The 22228-nt window shown below is 33.3% G+C and overlaps 3 protein-coding genes across 6 annotated transcripts; 2 read left to right on the top strand and 1 right to left on the bottom strand.

Moving 5' to 3' along the window:
* Positions 1–1877: 1877 nt before the first annotated feature.
* LOC129886140 (serine/arginine-rich splicing factor SR30) lies at positions 1878–11441 on the bottom strand. 4 transcript variants are annotated; one of them, XR_008766181.1, is made up of 15 exons: positions 11335–11441; positions 10100–10188; positions 9188–9253; positions 8513–8587; positions 8244–8346; positions 8097–8143; positions 7939–7996; positions 6692–6741; positions 6539–6595; positions 6339–6457; positions 6180–6263; positions 3299–3431; positions 2878–2911; positions 2717–2788; positions 2342–2627 (listed from the first exon to the last, which is right to left on the bottom strand). XR_008766181.1 is itself a non-coding variant. In XM_055960690.1 (14 exons), exons 2-14 carry the CDS (start codon positions 10181–10183, stop codon positions 2229–2231), a joined length of 927 nt encoding a protein of 308 aa, XP_055816665.1. In that variant the 5' UTR covers positions 10184–10188; positions 11335–11441; the 3' UTR covers positions 1878–2228. The 4 variants fall into 4 exon arrangements, 2 of the variants coding, with proteins under 2 accessions (XP_055816665.1, XP_055816666.1); XM_055960690.1 differs by lacking the exons at positions 2342–2627; positions 3299–3431 and adding an exon at positions 1878–2306; XR_008766180.1 differs by having other exon boundaries at positions 2878–3431.
* Positions 11442–13012: 1571 nt separating this feature from the next.
* LOC129884663 (uncharacterized) lies at positions 13013–14955 on the top strand. The gene is made up of 3 exons (XM_055958950.1): positions 13013–13205; positions 14340–14430; positions 14587–14955. The coding sequence occupies exons 1-3, from the start codon at positions 13130–13132 to the stop codon at positions 14720–14722; spliced, it is 303 nt and encodes a 100-aa protein (XP_055814925.1). The 5' UTR covers positions 13013–13129; the 3' UTR covers positions 14723–14955.
* A 2398-nt stretch (positions 14956–17353) lies between these two features.
* Positions 17354–19109, top strand: LOC129886138 (60S ribosomal protein L22-3-like). The gene is made up of 3 exons (XM_055960689.1): positions 17354–17476; positions 17565–17830; positions 18802–19109. The coding sequence occupies exons 2-3, from the start codon at positions 17598–17600 to the stop codon at positions 18944–18946; spliced, it is 378 nt and encodes a 125-aa protein (XP_055816664.1). The 5' UTR covers positions 17354–17476; positions 17565–17597; the 3' UTR covers positions 18947–19109.
* Positions 19110–22228: the final 3119 nt, after the last annotated feature.

Raw genomic sequence — 22228 nt, 5'->3', positions numbered from 1 at the left:
AACTCCTCAACCCCAAGTATAAGATTGTCAAATTTTGAGAAGGTTTGTAAGGAGTTTTTCAAATTTTAAATTGATTTAAGTTGTTTTCTTTTTTTTCCGAATGTTTAAGTTGTTTCATTTTCTGTTTTGAACCTCTGTGAGTCGTGAGGAAAAAAGAGCTTCATAAGAATTTGAAGAATGTAGAGAGAGAATATTTGAATTATCTCGGCTAGTCATAAACCGAATAACCGAATCAAACCGACCCAAACCGACAATAACCAAACCCGTGGTTATTATTTTACTTGGTTTGGTTATGGTTTTAGACATTTAATAACCGATTAAATTGGTTTGGTTATGGTTTTAATCAATAACCGACCCAAACCGAACCATGAACACCCCTACTTAGAGCTGTGGCATTAAAACTCTTATGGTTAATGGGGTTAAGCCTCGAGAGGCCCCAAAGTTGCGGGAATAACTAGTGGCCCAAATGGTGTTACTAATAACTAATAAGCATGCCTGTTGGATTCAATCTAACATACAACCACTATCCTTTCTTATCATTGTCCGTCTAAACAAAAGGTTGCTAAGATGTCTGGTGAACACATTTATAAATAAAACATTTTAAGGAAAAATAAGTAAATAGAATAAAAACATAGCGATCTCGTTTTAAGTGTTTTGCTTATTATAAGTTGTTGAAGGATTTTCTTTTTTTTGGGTCTTTTGTTTGAATTGGTCAAGAAGATCAAAGAATTATGCAACTAGCTCCATCCCTTTTAGGTAGACATAAGTCATTAGTTCAGTAATGAGTAGGAAATAATGTAGAGCTTTTATTTTGGTTGCTACTTGCTACTAATTTGTGTGGGGTTGGTGTTTGGTGTGTGTGTAACTGATGTTACATTTTGTGGGTCTTTTATCTTTCTTCTTCCTTAGTTTTTTTTGTTGAGGAAATTGTTTTGGCATACCGAATACTAATAGGGATGGCAATGGGGCGAGGCGGACAGGTAGGGGGCAGGTTTAGAGTTATGTGGGGCGGGGCAAATGCGGAGCGGGTTGAAGTAATTATTAAGTAATGCGGGGCGGGGCGGGTTGTGGGTTTAAGGTATCAAATAGAAACCAGAAGAAAATTAAATTTTTGTAATTAGTAAAAATCAAAGATATAAACTTTTTATATTAAACTTTGACTTTAATTTTAACTCCTTTTTTAAAAATTTAAACTAGATAATTATTAATTAGAGCTAATTAGCGATTAAAAAACAATTGTTGAAATGTTAACTAAAAATAATTAATTAGTAGTTGAGACGTTAATTAGCGAAAAATAATATTTTTTTTATGAATTTTAGTTTTCATATTAAATTCAATTAAAAAGAAAAAAAACATAAAAACTTTTGCGGTGCGGATTTATGCGAGGAGGGTCTATATGGAGATAGGACGGATTAAAAACAAAAAAAATTATTATACGAAGTGGGACAAAACAATTTAAAAAATTTGCGCTCAACCCGCCCCATTGCCATCCCTAAATACTAAGCCATCAGCTTTATATTTTGTGTTGTAGAAAGCTCAATGCTCCCACATCGAGTTATTTCAATAAAATGTACTTGGTTATTATAAAGTACTCCCTCCTTTCTGTATTATCCTTTTTTACATTACTGAAAATAGTTATTTCAAATTACTTGTCAATTTATAAAATCAATATAGACTTGATCAATTCTTTTTTAAAATATAAACAATATTGATCACCTTGTAAAGTTCCAAAAAAAAACTCTCCATGGTTAACCTTTTTCATGTTCACATTTAGACAAAATTTAGTACATTTAAAGTGGACAAGCAAATATAATACGGAGGAGGAAGTAATTTATACACATTTACCAAGAACATTGCAAAGAGATATTCTACCCCAAAAAATAATTATAGTGAGGGAGGATGCTATTATAGATGAGAAGTTACTATAAAATATAAATATTAGTATAAAACAAGCTTATAGGGAGGTAGCCACATTAGCTTATAGATGTACTTTTTTGTTTCTCCTCTTCCCTGCTTTACTGCTTACCAAGAATAACATGTTTATTTCTTCTTTTTTTTCCCTCGGTCAACAGAAAGGCTATTTGCTCCTCCATTCATACTATTTGATAGAATAATTCACTTGAACAAAGAATAGAAGTTAAACTATTATTTCACACTTTTTTCTTACCTAATCGTAATATGTTAAACTATTTTCCAAGGAACTTCCTTTTATTCTCTCTCAAAAGCAGTCAAAATATCCTGTTGGCACCACCCGGCTGCCAGTTTCCTCGCAACATTATCGCAGTTTTCCTCCACAAATCTGATGGCTTAAACCAAAAACATTTGATAATGTGTCACACACTTGTAGCAGCAACAACTGAATCACAAGACAAAAATATAACAGATCTACATCCTCGAGTTTCACTTAGCAGTTCAAAAGGCATGCATGGCGATTAACCTAGAACAAGTTTATAAAACACACAACTAGCTAGCTAGAATTCAAAGCTCCTCCTCTAAATGTTACAACTGAAGAAATTATATCATCATATAGTAAACACTACAGTTCCTTAACATCCAGCAAGTCTGCATAATACTTTATTTTGGCTACTATCTCCTTGTTTCTTGTAGAAGTCTCAGTTGGACATCCCCTGCATATAGCATCCTCAAATGACGAACATGGAAACAGGTCTAATGATGAAATGAATGCTACAACCACAAAATGACTATTCAATCATACCGAAGAGCGAGAATAGGATAGACTCCTGCTCCTGCTCCTCCTCGGGCTCCTCGCGTGCCTCCAACGAGGCGGCTACAAGGCAGCAAAGATTATGAAAGCATAATAGCACAGTTGAACTTCAATAGCCATTAAGAGGAGATAAAAAAGCTAGTGCTACTTACTGGTGAAAGTGGAGATCTGGATCTTGATAGAGATCTGCAAAAACCCCAGAAACAATTCTAGTTAGTATCATAGAATTGTGTGGCCAAAAGGTTCCAGAATGACCTTTCCAAATGAATCCATGCTACTTCCATGTCCACAATCATAGTATTTAGCAAGAGCTGCCGCAATCTCTAACACCATTCACCCAACGGGGTCAAATTGAAACAAAAACCATTTGCAACACTCTTCCTGGAGGTTGCTTGTCCAATTTATAAGAGCCATAACGATACAAATGCCTGCTCTAGTCCCACGCGCTAAAGCAAAACAATTTTTATTTGTCTATTGGATTGCATTCCCATGTTCAGACGGTTAGCCCCAAAACAAGTTGATATATTGCTGTGAGTTAGATCCACCTTAATAACATATTAGAATGGAAATTACCATCCAGAGTTTGCCGGAGGTGCTCATCCACTAAATCAGGTTATAGCCACAACCAAACGAGTTGTCTGAATTTGAGCACCATTAACCATCACCTGTCTATATAGCAATCCCCAGATCGCCGCGGAAGCCAGATCTAGAAAACAAAAAAGGCAATTTTCGTAATCATCTTACTAAACCAAAAAGCTAGTCCGCTCAGAAGAAACCCTCATTCAAAAGGAATGGGTAGAGGAAGAAGAGAACAATTGAAACAGGAACTGCATCTCAATTCTTCCTGGAATTTTAGAGAACTAGACAAGAAAATTTAGATTCATCCACCAATATTATTGCTTCAGAATTCTTTCAGGATGTCATTCTCTATTGGTTCTGGAAATCAATTTTTAAGTTGGAGAATCAAATTAAACAAGTCTATCCAATCGTTCAACTAGAAAGGCCCAACTTACAAAGTCCTCCCTCATAAATCAATTGACAACCAGAAAATCTTCAATGAGAAACTACGAATTCGTGCTGGTTATGCCCTGAACTCCATCTCCCCAATCCCCCACCCCACCCCCTAACCGCAAAAAAAAACATTAAATTCTCCTGCTGTTCTCTTCTTTAACTATTCCTCCCCTACACCCCAAAACAGAGGAAATTTTTAGTCACAACCCTATATTGTGGCGAGAACCGTGTCACTTTACGAGAAACATAAAAGGATGGCAATCTTTACTTAATAAAATGAAGTTGGTGTTGGGTGTTTGCCCTGACTTTACTAGTATAATTAGTTTTTTCTTTTCCTAAAAGGAAAACACAATGTCTCCATATTTGGCTAGTCCTTTTTCTTATAGGAAAATGTTTATGACTCGATAAATAAAGGTTTATTCCTTCTAACTTGGTAGCATTCACAATGTAGTCCTAGGAGCTTTGAGAGTTTTGTGTAGGGGGAGAAACGGTGAGACACAAGTGTTACGTTAGAACTTGTGTGAACCTCTTTTTATTCCGAGTGAATTGTGTGAGGTTGTTTCTCTCGATTATTTGTACTCTCATATTTATAGTGGATTGTTCATCTCCTCTTGTGGATGTAGATTGGTTGACCGAACCACATTAAATGCTTGTGTCTCTTTTGGTATATTTCTCGTTTGTCTTCTTACTCATGGTCATTCGAGATTTACTTTGCTAGCTTCCGCATGACACCTAATTATTTTCGTTCCTAACAGTTGGTATGCGAAGAACAATAGAATTTCTATACAAAAACTTCAAAATACATGGTTCCTAGATACATATAATGCAACCCCAACAACATACCCGGTGTAATCCCACAAGTGGCGTTTGAGGAGGGCATGATGTACGCAAACCTTATCCTACCTTTGGATGATTATGATGCATACACAACAATCAAAAAATACAAACAATTATAGTCATAAAAAGTTGAAATATGGCAATTAATTTAAAAAATATAAGTTAAAGTCGAACCACATAATCAAGTTCAGAACCCGTTTCATATAAACAGAAACCTATTTAGATGCAAATATGCAGTTTTAGACATCTAACTCAGTTTGAGGGACTAGCTTCTTACACTAAGTTTCTCCTATTTCTAGTCAATATCAAACTCTTTCATGACACTTCTTAAATGTCACTTTACAAGCTATCTTAATTGTAAAGCAATATCCTCTTTAAAAGAACCTCATAAATTAACTTTAGATCTTATACCAACGCATTTAGTTAGCTGGTTATGGTTAAGACTTGAGACCCACAATTTAGCAGCATACACCTAACCTTAAAACCTCAAGTGCCTCTTAACAAAATCGAGGAAAGAACAAAAAGTATGAGAAGACTGCAAAAGAAATTTAAATAGATAGATGTACTTGGCAACTGTAAAACTAAGCATTCATATGCTTCCACTACTTAGATTTCAGAATCTTCTTGATTAAAAGAAGTGGAGGCATAGAAGTACAGAAAATAGAAGGTACAAATCCATCAAACTTGAGCAAAAAAGAGAGATAGGTCATCTCATAGTCTCATTCTTAAAGAGGGACATCTCCTTATATAACTTCTCGTCCAGTAAGGACTTGGTTGACTCTGATAACTTGGTGCCTGTACACATAAAAGACCAATCTATAACTTAAAACATTCTCTCATTCCTCATTCTAATAGCACCGAATTCCCAATTCCTCATCTATCTACTGCACGATAAGTGTCAAATTCATATTCCTCCCCAAATATATATAATTATATGGTCACTGCCATTCCTACAAATTTCCAGTAATTATGATATCCTACTGTAGCTCACGAAAGATAAAGAGAGACAGTAGATGTGTACTTCTCCATACATTCTGGTGATACTACAAGTGAGTCTTTTCGACTCTACATATCTCCAGAAAATGAAACATCAAACAAAAAGAAGTGATTGATCATCTAACCAGACATCACAGCAGGAAATGTAGAAAACAAGCCACCGAATAGAAAATTGTGAGTATCCCTTTCTCCAATAAAGGTGTCAACTCTTTAACCAGTCAAAACCACGAAGATAAGAAGGGCTAAAGATGAAAACAACAAAGAGACTCCCAAGTCCCAATTCAAGATAGATTTTCCAATGTACAGTCAAACTGCTATTCCTCATGCAGAATTTCTATCAAACAAGCATAAAACCACCACCAAAGAGGGGATAATGCTCAAATGAAGGAAATGAGGATCCTAAGAAGAACACTAGCAAGCACACCACACCTAGCAATTAAGGTAGACTGCATCTGGTAGACTTACATAAAGAATTCAAATAGGACATGCTCATATGCAATCAAAACATGAATTAGGACTGTTTAAAGAAACATCTTCAAAACATACAGGAACACATGATAATTTCGGAAGCATAAAAAAAAATGAACCTTGATGTGAAACAAAAAAGTACCTTGAAAGAGAGCGAGCAGGGGAAAAAGACCCTGAGGGTGAGACAGACACAGAGCGACGATAGTATTTACCCCTAGGAGATAAACTGTTAACTGACTGTTAGTAAACATGCTAAATTTTGTGGAGGTGCAAAGATGGAAAAGACAGTCGAGAATTAAACCTTCTGCTCTGGCTGCTATAGCTTCGTCGAGGACTCCTGCTTCTTGAGTAACTTCTGCTTCTTGAATGATATGGACTTGGACTCCTTGAATAGCTATGCCTCTTATCATACTTGTCCACCTAAATAGTAGATAACTGAGTTAAATTGATGCATGAACACAGCATTGGACCCAGTATTTCTAGTACCAACAGAAAACAGACCCTGATATATGCTCGAGAGAATTGATTGCGAAACAGAGAGTCATCAAGTTTCTTTATCTGCAAAAGAAAGCATTATTACTACATAGAAGATTTAAAAAAACCAGTGATGATGTTATAGATCAAATAAGTAAATTAAAGCCTTTATTAGCCTACCGCATATCTCATATCATCATAGTTGGTATAGTCCACAATCCCTCTCATACCTGCAAAAATAGCAGGTAGCAGTTAACATCAACTGATTCCATTACAATGTTTACACATCCTAAAAATTTTGCGCTCAAACTAGAAATAATGGAGAACAAAAAGAATAGACATCTTCCTATAATTGTCAAAAGCCTTGGCATGAAAACAATGCACCGAGATCTCGTGCCATACGGTGTCTGATTAGGAATTGTTTGCTAACTGATCTATACAGTGCTTCCCAATACTAAAACTTCTATGTAAATTGAGTAAACATTAGAAGACAAAGAATACCCTTTAAATGCATTTAGATGCTATTGAGGAGTTCCATTGGGTAAATGTTTTTTCACTAAATATATCTTGAGAGCAAAGCGGAACATCAGACTTAACATCGTAATTTGCTACTAAATATTTCTTTATACTGATAAATCACGAAAAATATTAAGCAGAAAATAAAATAAAGGAGCTAATATGGAAGTATTGAGCTGTGGAGACCCTTTTTTTTTGTTGAAAATCAACATTAGCCTGTTCGATTACAAAAATAAACATGTCAGGTTTCTAAAGTGGAACAAATAATAACTTTTTTCCCAGCATCAACCACCACATATTGTCCAAGCGCCTATTTAGTAAAGTCCCAAATCATTATTGATAGCTTAAACTAGAACAGATCATGATATATTTGTATAACTATATTTCCTGAAGAACTTGCCCTATTGCAAGCAACACTTCCTGAGGGCCATGCTTCTCGAGTCTTTCTAAGATGCAAGCACAAGATGATTAAGAAGTAAAATGATTGTCTCATGTGTTGATCTGTTATGTTAGGGACTCCTTCAGCAAAAATGTCTAAAATACTACTCTTATGTTTCAATTTTTTTTTTCTTACTTCCTATTTTAGTATATTTTCCAAAAGAACACCATTTACTATATTTAGTATTACTCTTTACACCCAACATCCTATATGACATATTTAGGACCACAAGATTTAAAGAACATTTTAGTACATTAGACACATCTTTTGTTTAAGATCACAAGATTTTGAAGTCTTATATACTTTCTTAAACTCTGTGTCAAGTCAAACTAAGACAACAAATTGAAACATAGGGAGTATAACTTAGAGACAAATGTACATTTCCATCCTTGAGAACATATATGGATGAATCAAACACATCAAGAATTGAATAAATGCAACCATAGAAACTCCCACAATAAACCTAACTCACCATCACGATCTCGGAAAACTTGAGAGAAGCAGACATCTCCAGCTCTTCGCATGTGATCCTAGCAAGACCAAGTAAAAGAAACCACATTGATCCAAAGCTCTAGGAAGAACCTAAATTTTTTTACTGATCATAACATGACAACTGTAACAAATTCTAACCTTCAAGTCTTGCCATGAAGCAGAAGATGGTAGTCCAGAGACCAGTACTGAAGATATTTACATTTTACCATGTAAGTGTAACCATATGAAATAGCTTAACTTTCAAGGAGGCAAAAATCATGATAACACTATCAAAATCAGACTAACCGCGATAGTCAGAGCGCCTAGAAAGTCCACCACGACTCCCACTACTGTAACTACTGTAGCGATCATATGATGATGATCCTCGCCCATCACGTGCAAGTTCAACCTACAAAGATCATAATAAACAACAATACGGTGAACATAATCTGACTTCCAACGTCACCACATCACTAAAAGAGGGAAGAGGCGCCCCGGTGAGGGGGGGGGGGGACCTATGTTGGGCTGACTAAGCCCACTATCCTACAGGGCCTGGGGGTTGTGAGACAACTAACTCGCAAGCGATGCCCATCAAAATCATAGCCATCACGCCCACGGATGGCGTCATCAGCATCCCGAGGATCTTCGAACTGAAACATAACAAAAGAATGACACCAATTAGATCTATGAAACTCTGAAGCATAAAGAAACTAATGCAGAAAATTGAGCTCTCTGCCGATACAATAAGGGATAGTTTGGTTTAGAGGCTAGTTACACCGGGATTAGTAATGTAAAGATTAATAATACAAGGATTGCATAATCCAAGGATTATTTCTTGTTGGATATTTAGTTTGATAATATTACATATTAAATGTATAAGTGTGCAATTTAAAATATATGCTTACTTTTAAGCAAAATAATTTTCTTTTAACTATTATGAATGATATTCTTGGCATTTTTAATCCATATATTACAAATACCCATATTCTTATTTCTCATTCTATCCCACGTAAAATGATCCCCGCATAACTCATGCATGTATTATTTATGAGGAAAGCAAAAAGGGGAAAATTAACAGTGTATTAATTAATGTTTATTTTTATGTGGAGACTAAAATCAAACCCCAATCAAATATTGTGTAAACTAAAGTTGATTTTTATGTGGGGATTATATCTCCCAAAACCCCAACAGAATGATACCTAAGGGAAAAAATAACATCTTAGTGATTAAATTCTTAGCAAAGAACTCACCTCTACAAACGCATAACCAGGTGGTCTAGGAGGAACTTTCAGATCAATTTCCACAATGGGCCCATACTGCAGGAAATTCACCGAAAATTCAAAAGTTTAGCACTTGGCATAGGAACCCCTCCCCCCCAAAAAAAGGAGGGGGAAGGGATTACACAAAACTAGTCCAAACAACCACAAGGTAAGTATACATATCAAAAAATCCATAACTTATAATATATCTTCAGGCAACCATCCTAGAAAGTAACCAAAAGGAATTACATTACTGACAAATATAATGACAGAAAAAAAATTTAGCAATAAATTTAAAACATGTCTCATTTATATCGCAAAGTTGTCTGGCTTTTCCATTAGGAAACAAACACCAAAAGTACCAAATTAGATGACTTTCAGGAGCTTCTTGGAACGCTGAAAGGCTAAATGGGTACTGTGAGAGTGAGAAGCTCACTGGGTAGGTCCAGACCATTGCAGAGAGTATTCTCACCCTCTAGAAAACCAAAAAGAGATGACTGCGCTTTCACTAGAACATGAAGTTAGATTACACTCCTCTTATCACTTTATTAGTTTGATATGGGACGCAAGAAACCTGAAAGACTAAGAAAGATAGACAAGGTACACGGTTTACTAATCCACTTAGGCACAGCTTACACAGATGCAACCAGATAAACACCATATTACAAGAATGAAAACTTGCATTTTAACCACCCAAACTTCCCCTTTGTGTTAATCAAGTTCATTCCTCCAATCCACCCAAAAGTACAACTTCTCATAGAACCTATTGGCGCTCTTTTAGTTGACATTAACATAAAAGGAGCAACAAATTGAAGGTAAATGTATAGCTTAGTGATAAGCAGCGAGCATATCAAAATAGAGAAAATATGTATCTTCCAGCAGCTAGTAATTTATCTAAATAACCTTGTAAAACAAATCTTCTACTTCTCTCTCCCGAATATCACCAGGAAGATTTCCGACGTAAATAGTCGGCCTTAGACGACCCATATTGCCTGAAACCATTAAACAAAAGAATAAGCAGCTTGTTCAAACATTGGAAGTAGTAATGTGGCCAATTTTTAAATTCATTTAACAAGGTAAGATTAAGCGGTAGTGTGGACAATTGGAAATGCAAGTAAGAGAAGTTTCTTTTCTTTTGGTTTGGATGGAGGAGGGGATTACCAGAGTTGACCGAAGCTCATCAGTGAAAGGCCTAAAGGAATGGCCAAACTAAAGAAGGGTCAAACAAAGAAGAAAAGTAAAGTAACATTGCAACAAAATGACAGAAGATGATATGGAACTATAACCGTTTTTGTTTTGTTTAACAAAAGCTACTAAATAATGAACAATGTTACAACCATCAAAATCAAAATAAATTTATAGAATAAGCACCAGAGTAGCAAAAACCATAAAATGATCAATCTAAATCAATTCTAAAATATTACGCTTGTCAGCAATAGTAGTCACATCAAACACCAGATATACAGAGAAAAATCACAAGTTCTTTTTTCTTTTCAGTGTACATGGTACGACGAAGTTAAGGTTATCTGATAATTGTTTTTCAACATTTTCTATCAAAAGAGAGAAATAACTTCCAATCATTTAGGGTCACTCCCTCCAACTAACACTTGGGACACTATTATCAATATATATAACCAAAAATTTCATCAGAACAATACCAAAATTGTTAATATTATGATTAATGTTTACTATATATTTTTTTGGGAAAATATTCACCACTCAAACACGAGAAAACATTTTTTAGGAAATTGATTTCCATTAAAAAAAAAAAAAAAAACTTCGTACCAAACACACATGTTGTTCCTTTCCTCAAAACTATGCATGTAAAAGTAAAAGAAATAATCGCCGGTTAAAAGGTCCGCGAGACAGAAATCAAGAAATTCAACCAAAATCTTTACTGATATAAATTCTTTGGATATTTTTAACCCTTTTGTACAACTACTTGGATATGATTAAAAAAACAGACCAACAGTACAAAACCCTAGAATTTCTCAAGAACTACCAAATAAAAAATTCTAGAAAACAGAGAAACAGAATTTTGCATAAAAAAAACCAGAGAAGCAGTGAAAAATTATATGTATTTGATTATTTTTTTTCTAATAAATTAGATTAGGAGAAGAGAGGGAGGAACAGTTTACCTTGAGGATACAACAACGAGAGATTGCGTAGAAGAAGGAAAAAAGGATTGGAGTAGACGAAAACAATACAAATGGCTTTTGAATATAAGCGGAACTTATATATAAAGGGAATGGGAAAAAAGTTTCGCTATCGTACGCTACATCTAGAAACTTGTCCTAAATATAAAGACGTCAGTACATGACATCTGTCCTAGCACACTTTTGAATATTTAATGATAAATAACCCCTAAGAAAGAGATAAAAGGAAAATAAAATAGACTTTTCTAATGGTGGTTGTTTTTACAACAAAACCCACTACACGTCTACAAGAGATTGAATATGAAGAAATCATTTTTTAGGATGAGACTATAAATATTTTCCTCCCACTTAGTGTAATTTATCTTATTTTCTTTGCAAACAATCAAAGTACTGTATAAGCTCTCAGTTTAAGAACTTTATGGCTTAAAGTCAGCATTAGGCAAACACGTCCAAAAGCTAAAAAGGGGTTTTAAGTTGGTTTTGACCAACTTAAAGCCAATCCAAACGGGCTCATAATAAGATTTCTCTTACTCTTTTGTTCAACTACTTGATAATTGATCCTTCTTTATCTGTTTTATTGTTGTCTTTAAGCAAGCCCTTAGCATTAAAAAGTTAATATTTAATCACTATAATTTGGTATTCTTAATATACAAATATAAATTCAATTATTATTCTAAATAGTTATTTAGAAATAAGCAAACACCAATATATAAAAACTCTTTAAAATGTAGGCATACGGGGTTGGTTAAGGGAAAGGACAAAGGATTAGATGGTGAATTTCAATAAAAGGGTAGATTAGACGCAGAGTCGGATCCAAGCAGGTGCATTCGTTAAGTTTTTTTAAAAAAATGGGTACACCTTCTTTAATGGGGATAGCTAATTTCAAATTTGATGCCTCATAGTGCAAAGTGAAGTTCAAAACTATCACTCCACATAACAAACTTTATCTAATTTAATCATTTAATTTATATTTATACATTAGTACATTAATCTTATATTTCTATGTTTAATAAAATTATCACACGAATCAATATTGAATAACATACTTTAACTAACATGCATTAATTGTTGTTGGTATATCAATATCTTCAAATCTTTAGTTCGCCTCTAATTAAACATATATGAGCAAGTAATAAGATCACAATATGATCAAACAACTCAATCCAAGTGCATATATACAATCAAACAGAAGAAAATATTATCAATTAACTAAATCTGATCACACAAGTCATTCCTATGAATTTCTCCTTTTGCACCAATGAGAAACCACCAAACAAAGTCTTTTTAACAACTAAATTAAAGCATATATGAAATGATCTAAAGATCAATAAGATCGATGGAAAAATTAAAGCTTCTCTAATCTCGAATACTTCCGGAGAAAATGTAGAATAAGCTAAAGATAATTGTGAAACTCATAAACCATATGTGAAATTGTCAGCCATTTTTCTTTATTTTCAGGCACAAAAAAGAAAACTTTGAAAAATGTTATTGTTTAGTAATTTTATTTTGTAAAAAATAAGAGGACAAAAGTGTTTTGCCAAGTGAAGTCGTGGCATATTGAAAGAGAGCAACTTTTTTTTTTCTTTCCACATGCTAAAAAATATGTGGGTCCCGTTGCTTCTCATGTTGCAAATTTCACCTCTTCTTTCTCCTTCCATTTCTCTAACAGCAAATATAAAAAGCGTAACAGCAATACAAATTCATCATTTATCTGTTGTTTTTCCCCCCATCTTTCTCTGACAAAGATTAGATTCTCCATCTTTGTTCTGTTCTAAAGATGGAGGCATCTAATCAAAAATCTACATTTGAATCTGCTAGGGAATGGATTTCCGACCACAAACTTCGCACAGTCGGTAATTTTTCACAAATTCCTTTCAATTTTTTAAATCTATTTGTTGTTAATTTGAAATTCATATGTTGTAAAAGGACTAAACTGTAGGGGTGTTTCGGTAGGGAGGAGTGAGGATTATATGATTGATTGGTTGAAAGGTTCTGAAAATATAAAATAAGAGAGTGTTTGAATTGATTTATTTTAGTGATTTTAAATCAAAATAATTTTAAAGTATTTGAATAAAATTTAAAAAATGTTTAAATATTTATTTTTAAAATTAAAAAAAATAATTAAAAAGTTTAAAAAGTTTAAATTATGACTTTTGACTTGTAATTGATGCTGCTCTAAATTGGTTGAAGAATAGAAAAGGCATCTTCATGTTGGATATCCGATAAAATATTCCACAACCATGTCTCTTCCTCACCCCCATCCACCACTTATTGCTCATATAAATATTTGTCTAATTTTTATACAAATACTTTTGATAATATTTTCTATTTATTTGTCATATAAGTAAGTTTATCATTTATTTAGAAAAAGAATATTTTTTAGAAAAATATTTCCTTTCTTATTAAACACACCCTTAATCGCTTAGATCTCATTTTGGGGTCTCTTACAATAAATGTGGAGATAAATCATATTTGGACTAATGATTCGGCATACGAACAGTTATTCCATGCACATCTTATATAATTTTAAGTGCGTATATGATCGTCCAATATAGGCAGAATTCATCGATGGCCCCTCAAAGTTGGCACCAACTTTCACTTAGACACTTGAACTAAGATTTGTTCATTTTAGACAACTCAAGTAAGGTTTCGATGTGTCATTTTGACACTTTTTTTTACAATCACCCAAATATCTAAAGTGTGTGTAATACACTTGCCGCTGATGTGTCAAAGTGACCAATTAAATGAAGTTAATGACCACTTTTTTTCTAATCAAAAGTCATTATTTTAAAATTATTTTTGATATATCTGTCACGTTTCTTCATTTAATTGGTCACTTTGACACATCAGCGTCAAGTGTATTACACACACTTTAGATATTTGGATGATTGTAAAAAAAAGTGTCAAAATAACATATCAAAACCTTATGGGTTAGGCCTCCAATATATTTATCAGTACTGATCGATTTGTATGAATATTTTCCCAAGGAACTTTGTGGCTCAGCGGGGTAGCGGGATCGGTGGCTTACAATTGGTCAAAACCCAACATGAAAACCAGTGTCAGGCTCATCCACGCTAGGTACCAATTAATTTTATGAAATTACTATGGTTTATTGACTCAGTGCTAACATCATTTTTTCCCCTTCCAATTAAAGTGCCAATGAAAATAAACCATACACAAATAGTATAGCTTAGTTAAAATTGTCATTATTTTTGGTTGTTGATGTGAAATTAGGTTGCACGCACAAGCACTCACACTCGCCGCGTTGGCTGGTGCTGCAGCAGTTGAGTATTATGATCATAAAACCAGCAACAATGCCGAACGATATCCCAGATTCATCAACATGAATTCGTATGCACAAAAGAAATAAACCAAGGAAATTGGCTTCATCATACAGTAGGCTATCAATGAAAAAAGCAATATATTGTGCACACTATTCGACTTTTGTAAATTTTTCTGGGTTTACCTTTATGTCAAAATTCTTTATGGTAACACAAGCCCTATGCTAGCTTGCTAACATGATTTTTGTAATCTAAGTGTTGAATAAGAAAATACTAAAACATAGAGCATTTTTTCTATCCAAGTGTTTTTGTTTCTTTCCCTTTTCCTTTTCTCTTTCCGGTCCATCGAGCGAATGGGCAAAATTATCGTTGGTTGAGATTTTGAATGGCAAGAAAAATTATAATAAAAGTTGTGATAATTTCCTTTTGATTCACTTGGAATTTGGCTGTTAAAGGAAGTTAGAAAATAATCAAAATTCTTTCTTGATAAAAGTATAGAAAAGCAAAAGAGCAAAATAAAAGTATAGAAAAGCAAAAGAGCAATACATGAACAATCTTCATCCGGTGCTTTTGCCGGTCTTGGTGGTAGGGCAGTAGGTCGCTAAGAAGCTGTTGTTAAAGTAGTGTGGCAGGAAAGATGCAATAGCCGGGAACAAGCGGAGCTCGTAAGTAAAGTACGAAACGAGCCTTGTCTACAAAGAAGAGCGACCTCGTCTTGCTTGCTTCTGGCGAAGCTTCTAGCTCTAAATAATAGGAATTCAAGTATGGCAGGAATACTGTCGACCATTACGAGCGAAACTATTAATTGATTGACTATCTGAACTTCCACATTATTGGTGAGGGAAACCTGTGATTTCGTACTCAAATAGTCAAATGTGACAATTTAGAAGGGATATTTCCACCAGGCATAAGACATTGGCAATATGGTAAAAACAAAATCATTATAATATCCTTAAAACTCCTCCTAGAGCAAGGTTGAAAAACAGAGAAGGAATGAAAAAAAAAAACACGAAGAGCTTCTACAAGAAATGTACAATTTGATATTCTATTTTCATGTTCAGGAAAACAATATGTCAGAGTATATGTTAAGAAAAGTAAAGTGAAACTTTATGAAACTTCTTCGCAAATATTCTTGGAATAAAATCTGTGTGCGTTTGTGCATTATAAATTTATAGTTGTCAACCAACAACAATTGTAGCAAAAAATAAATCCTTTAATAATAAAATAAATACATATATTTAAGACACAAAACGATCGATAAAAAACAATTTCGTAGAGATGAAATTAAGAAAGTTTATCCCTTAATAAAAGTTTGGGAAGAAAATTTATAAGGGAAACATGGTAGGATAAATAACTTTTGTCTAGTTGAAGACATCTACAGTGATAACCACGCTACCTATTTGATTGGTGAAGTTCATTAATAATGAATTACTTTGGTTGATATGTCGTGCATTATTAAATATCATATAAAATAAATACATATATTTGAGATACAAGGTGATTGATAAAAAAAAATAAAAAATCTCCATGTGATGTGTATAGTAAAAAATTATTAAAAAACAGGTAAAATTCAAACAAACTTTTACCAAATTATACAAAAAAATAAAAATAAATTGTGTATTAACATATAAAATATACATGATCAATGAACCTATGTTAGTTTGTAATAGAATCGTTCCTATACCACAACTTGCTTATGACCTATTAGAGAAAATCATGAAAAACAACAAAGTTTGTAGGGTATAATGTAAAACAAGTAGAGTCCTTGGTTCATAAAGATTCAAAACTTCAACAATTATTTGAGTGGAGTTTTGGAGCAGCAGTAAAGTTCAAATTATACAAACAACTACTAATGTTTATATTAGAGTAGACTGTCTATGTCACACATTTTAAGATGCGATCTTTCTCAAACTCCGCTAATGTTGAATGCTTTGTGCACCAAATTATTCTTCTATATTTTAATGTAATTATTATTAATATCCAAAGTATTTGTAATTTGACCATCTTACTCTTTCTACCGCTCTTTTGTTATCCCCAATTTATATAGGATGGGCATGGTATGGTTTATACCGAATTACCATACCATATCAAAATTTTTGATATCTTGATTTTGATATTATGGTATTTAGTATGGTATATGGTATACATTTTTTTGGGTATTCTGTATGGTATTTGGTATTTAAAAATAACATACCGAAATATCGAACACCATACCAAAATATATACATTATTAAAATACTAACAAATATGTAACCTAATATTAGTATAAACTAAATGTTTAGAAGTTAAAACTCTAACTATTATATTTTGATTGAAATATATTTTAAATGTAATTGATTAACAAAATGAGTTGTTGTACTTTCTTTTGAATGTATATTTCTACATGTATAATATTTTAGTGTGATACTATTGAGGTCATTTTTTGAATCGTCGAAGTCATAATACTCTATTATATGAGTAAATATTAGTCAAAGTCAACAAACTATGGTTAGCGATTTACTGTATTGCAAATACCAAAATAGAACTTCAAAATACAAAACCATACTGAATCAAATTGATATGTTAATGATATAATAGTTTTAATACCAAATACCAAAATTACCATACCCAAATTTGAAATACCATATCATACCATGCCCATCCCTACTTTCTAAGGTACACTTGATTCTTACTAATATCAATGGGCCTGGGCGAGTGGACTCATAACATTAGCCCAAATGCTGATGGACCGCAATGACGACCATAGAGATATAAATCTCTCCCAGTAATATATATATACCCACGCTCAGAAACCCTAACCATTTATCTTCTCATTGTTCTCCCAAATCGCCGCAGCTTCTCAGGTCAGTTTTCTGATTCTCTATCCCTAATTTTGTTTCACAGTTCGATTCTTCGATGTGTAATAGTTATGTGTCTTTCGTGGAAATGCAGGTAGGGTATTTTTTTCTGTAATCGTCGGAGAAGATGAGTAAAGGAAGCAGTGGAGCCACCAAGGGTGGGAAGAAGAAGGGAGCCACTTTCGTGATCGATTGCACAAAGCCTGTTGAGGATAACATTATGGAAATCGCCTCCTTGGAGAAGTTTCTGCAGGAGCGCATCAAGGTTGGTGGAAAGGCTGGAGCTCTTGGTGACTCTGTGACCGTCACTCGTGACAAAACCAAAATCACCGTTACCTCCGAGAGCACCTTCTCCAAGAGGTATGTCTTTCACCTTTGTTGTTGACCCCTGCTTCTCTCATGTATCTGTTTATAGAGCTGCAGAACTGTTACTATTTAGAATACTGCAGCGATGTCAGGTTGTAAATTTATTGTATTTTGTTGTTGCCATTTGATGCTGAAGTGAGATATTTGGATAGTGTCAATGTACATAATTCAAATGTTCAATCCATTGCTAATTTTTAATATGCGGTAACTGATGAAGAAAAAAAATAATAGAATCAGATGTTATGATGATAACTTGGTGTTTTGGTTTAGGTATGAATAGAAATTATGTGAAGATGATAGACAGAAAAAAATTCTCAATAGAAGACAATAAAGTCATTTACTAAGGAGGGCTGTAACATATGAAATTACCTGTGTTGGATAATTGGATGGATTATCCAAAACAGAATAAAGTCCTTGTATAAATGAGCTCAGAAGGGTGACTGGTGGATTGTATCAAATCACTGGATAAAAGTGTTGGTTGGCATAATGGTGATTTGATGGAGGAAAGCAATTCATAGTGTAGTGCAGGGTAGAATAGATATACAAAAGTCAATTTTCATTGGTGTAGAGCAACATCTTTGTTGGATTCATCAATAGCTCGATTGGCAGTTCAATTTGCTGTTCTTTAATCTCGCACTGCTTAGTCGTTAAAATCCTCCTTGTATGTTAGGCTCATTTAAGTGAATCTAATCCTTATCAGATGAACAAAGCTCTCATTTCTCCTTGTTTCATTGTAATCATAAATCTGCTTGGTTAATCCAGTTGTATTCAGCTAATACTTATTTTGCAGTACATGGGTAGCTTAATTTTCTGTCATAATAGCTTACTATGGGCATATTTTCAATGTAATTTTAATATTTAAATTGTTGTGATTTGCCATATTTTGCTGGCTGATGCATTTTTGTTATAATATGTATTGTCAACCATTGTTTGTTCTATGTTGTGATAGTTGCTTGTTTGACCAGGTATTTGAAATACTTGACTAAGAAGTATCTAAAGAAGAACAGTGTCCGTGATTGGCTCAGAGTTATTTCCTCAGACAAGGACCGTAATGTTTATGAGTTGAGGTACTTCAACATTGCTGACAATGAGGCTGAGGAGGAAGAATAAGATGCTGGAATTGGTCAATCTTGATATTTCATCCTTTGTTGAACATTAGTTTTGTAGTTCTTCATTATCTGGAATTGTTTGCCTTATGAGACCGTTATTTACAATTTTGTCGGTGAAATTAGAACTTTGCACTTTGCACTTAAATGGAGAATGTGATTAGCTATCTTGTAGTTGGTTTATTTCTTCTGCACTGTTATGTTTTTGTGGTGAGCTATATCAATATTCTCCCATTGTTTTCTAAACATTCCTATTTAAAGATTACATCTGATCTTTATCAATCAGCTTGAAGTTCCTAAACTGTTCTGGGTGAGGACATCCTCTTGAATGCTTAAATAACTTTTTTTAGTCTGCTATGTTATGATTTCTTTCTGCTTATAAAAACTTGAATTCATTATAGTATTAATTGAATTAGAAGAAAAGCATTGAAGTTTAAGATTCCAAGTCTTTTTGGCTAGACTAAAACAATCACCAATAGAATAATATAAAACGTTGATTTCATGCAGTTTCTTTTTATTGCTACTTTTCCTCGATCACAAGTCTCCCGCTGGATGCATTAATTAATAATTTTTTAACCTAAAATTCTATTTTTGTTTTTATATTTTGGACCAAGTCGTGTCAAAGAAACTATGTGCCTACTGGTTTTTTTTTTTTATATAATTTTAATTTTACTAGTTCTACTTTGTAGGTTTCTGATTGTTGATAATTTTACAACCCATCTGAGCAAAGAAAACACGTATGTTATCAGATGAGAGTGTCAGCGATTATTAAACTTGTAATTTCTGTCTAGAGTAAATAAATGAGGAAGCTCTTCGTTACCTATAAGATTGGTATTTCTGGTAGATCGTCCTATTTTCCAGGCATGGGTGCATTCCGTCTGCGACCTGGTATGCAGTAATTTCGTGTTTTTTCCTTCATAAGATCTACAATGGAAATGATATCTTCACATGTTGCTATTACTATTGTTTAGGGGTGCCAAGACGGAGTTGCCACTTTTATTTTAGGTTACAGGACAATCGAAAGAATAAATGTTTCTATTTGAAACAAAAGGATTAGCCGATAGGTATATAAAAACCTGGTCCTAGAAGCAAATCAGTAATACGCTTCAATCTCTGTGGCATGAGTTGCAAGTGCTAATAATCTTTCAGTTAGCTGGCTGGAGCAGAGTTGACAAAGATTCCTTCTCATCAGTTTCTACTGCTTTGAATGGGAGAAGCAGGACAGAAGTGCAGGCAATGTAAAAAAAAGTGTAATTACCATATATACATTTTATGATGTCGTCTGCGCGTAAATAAACAATTCCAACAAATTTCAGTCACTGCATATTAGTTAGTTGTGTGAAATCAAATGAGAATTTTATATAGCTAAAACTCATGCTAGTAAAATTTACTACATAGCAAGAAATCTGCAATGCTCTGTAATAGTATGTATTAAATGAGATATCCCGCAAGTTGGATATATTCCATTAATCTATTTTACACATCCATTCCTTCATCTTTACCGTAACCAAATTATTTCTTCTATTTAATTTGTTGTCCTCACTGGGGGATCCATAATTTAAATGCTACAAGTTCTTGAGAGAGTGGCTATGTTATGTTCGTTACTAAACTTGTTGAAGAGATGAAATATAAAGATATATCTTTTTAATCAAATATAAAGATATATCTTTTTAATCAGAGGTTGATTGGGAAAAAATTAAGACAAATTCTGGAAAAATAAAACTTTCATTGAAGAGAAGCAAAAGAAAGAGTGCCTGACTCTCTATGTAATGTTGGATACAAATTCTGAGATGATTAGAGCGTCAATTTACCACTAAAATTTCATTTTTGCTGACAGTCCAAAAAATTGTTAGTTTTTCAATTTAACGATAATTTTTTTAACTTGTTTTTTGCATGACAAGGCAGTTTAAATTCCAATTTCAGACAGTAAAAGGTAAATTTGGATACAGGATTAAAGGATTGAAGTGTGTAAAAAGAGGAAAACGACAGAGTAAATTCATTAGAAAGTGACTTAACTGGAGAAAGACAATAAAAGGAAGAAACAGAAGCATTGATGGTCTCATCTGCTCTGTTGTACTATTTAATCTAATGTAAGCAACATTTAAGAGTTTACTTGCTTTTCCATATACATATATATCATACAGCTCACTGACTTGCTAACTTGGTTATTCCGAGCTAGTATCTCAAACCACAAACCGATCTAAAATAAGTTATGTCGTGATTACATATTGCTTTCAGCTCGAATTATGTATATACATATGTGAGAAAAAATTAAAATGTATTTGTATAATAAGATCAAGCTCATCCTGAACACGTTCATCGTAGATATCAAATTCATCTATCTCACATTGCTATTTTCTTCATTTCCATATCCAATTGGGTCCATAATTTCGACGTCTAGCTCTAGATGTAATTTGTAAGCATTTTTAAAAAAAATATATAACCAAGTTAAACCTCCTTTACGAAAAAAGTTATGATATGAAATGATTAATTAATTGTAAATTATTCTAAAGATATATGAGACGAACTGTATATGTATCTCTCATATCAAACTTGTACTGAGTTATTGCTATATATGAGTTATAGGCGGAATTAGAATTTAAAGTTTATAAATTTTAATTTCTAAAATAGTGATATCAAATGTTAGTAAATGGGTTCTGATTTCAACTTATATACATTTTAATGGAATTTTTAATACAAACACAAAATTTAAACTAAGGTTATTGAATTTGGTTAAATCCATAGCTAAACTTCTAGCTCTGTCCCCTGTGACCATGGGGAAAAAAAAATAAGTATATTGAGCTATCGGTATGATCCAAATTGTCAAAGAAGTTCAAAACAAATTGTTAATACTCAAATAAAACATCATCAACTTAAGGATTATTTTTCTTATGAATAACAATTGTACTTTCGGTGTCACTCAGTCGAAGGAGAAAATAAAATCGTTCAATACGGAGGATTCTTATTTCATAGAAATATTTAATACCCAACTACTCAATGGTAGGGGTGGCAAATAAGCAATTTGGATTGTATTTGCTGGGATCAAAATAGGCTGAATGAATAATTGAGTCATTGTCCAAACTTAATGTCCAAAAATTAATTAGACTAAGATAGAGTAGGTCAAAATGAACCAAACAAACCTGGCCAATTCTTATTAAATTTTGATTTTAAATTTTTGTTGTTTTCTCATAATTCGTTTAATTATCAACCAAAATTAATTTGGAATAATCAAAATGAGCTAGCCGAGTTAATAAATGGACAATTCATTATCGTCCAAACGTAAAGG

The sequence above is a fragment of the Solanum dulcamara genome, chromosome 4, assembly GCF_947179165.1.
Source record: "Solanum dulcamara chromosome 4, daSolDulc1.2, whole genome shotgun sequence".
Taxonomy (NCBI): domain Eukaryota; kingdom Viridiplantae; phylum Streptophyta; class Magnoliopsida; order Solanales; family Solanaceae; genus Solanum; species Solanum dulcamara.
The sequence above is the reverse complement of the archived record's forward strand: the minus strand, read 5'-3'. Positions and strand labels throughout refer to the sequence as shown.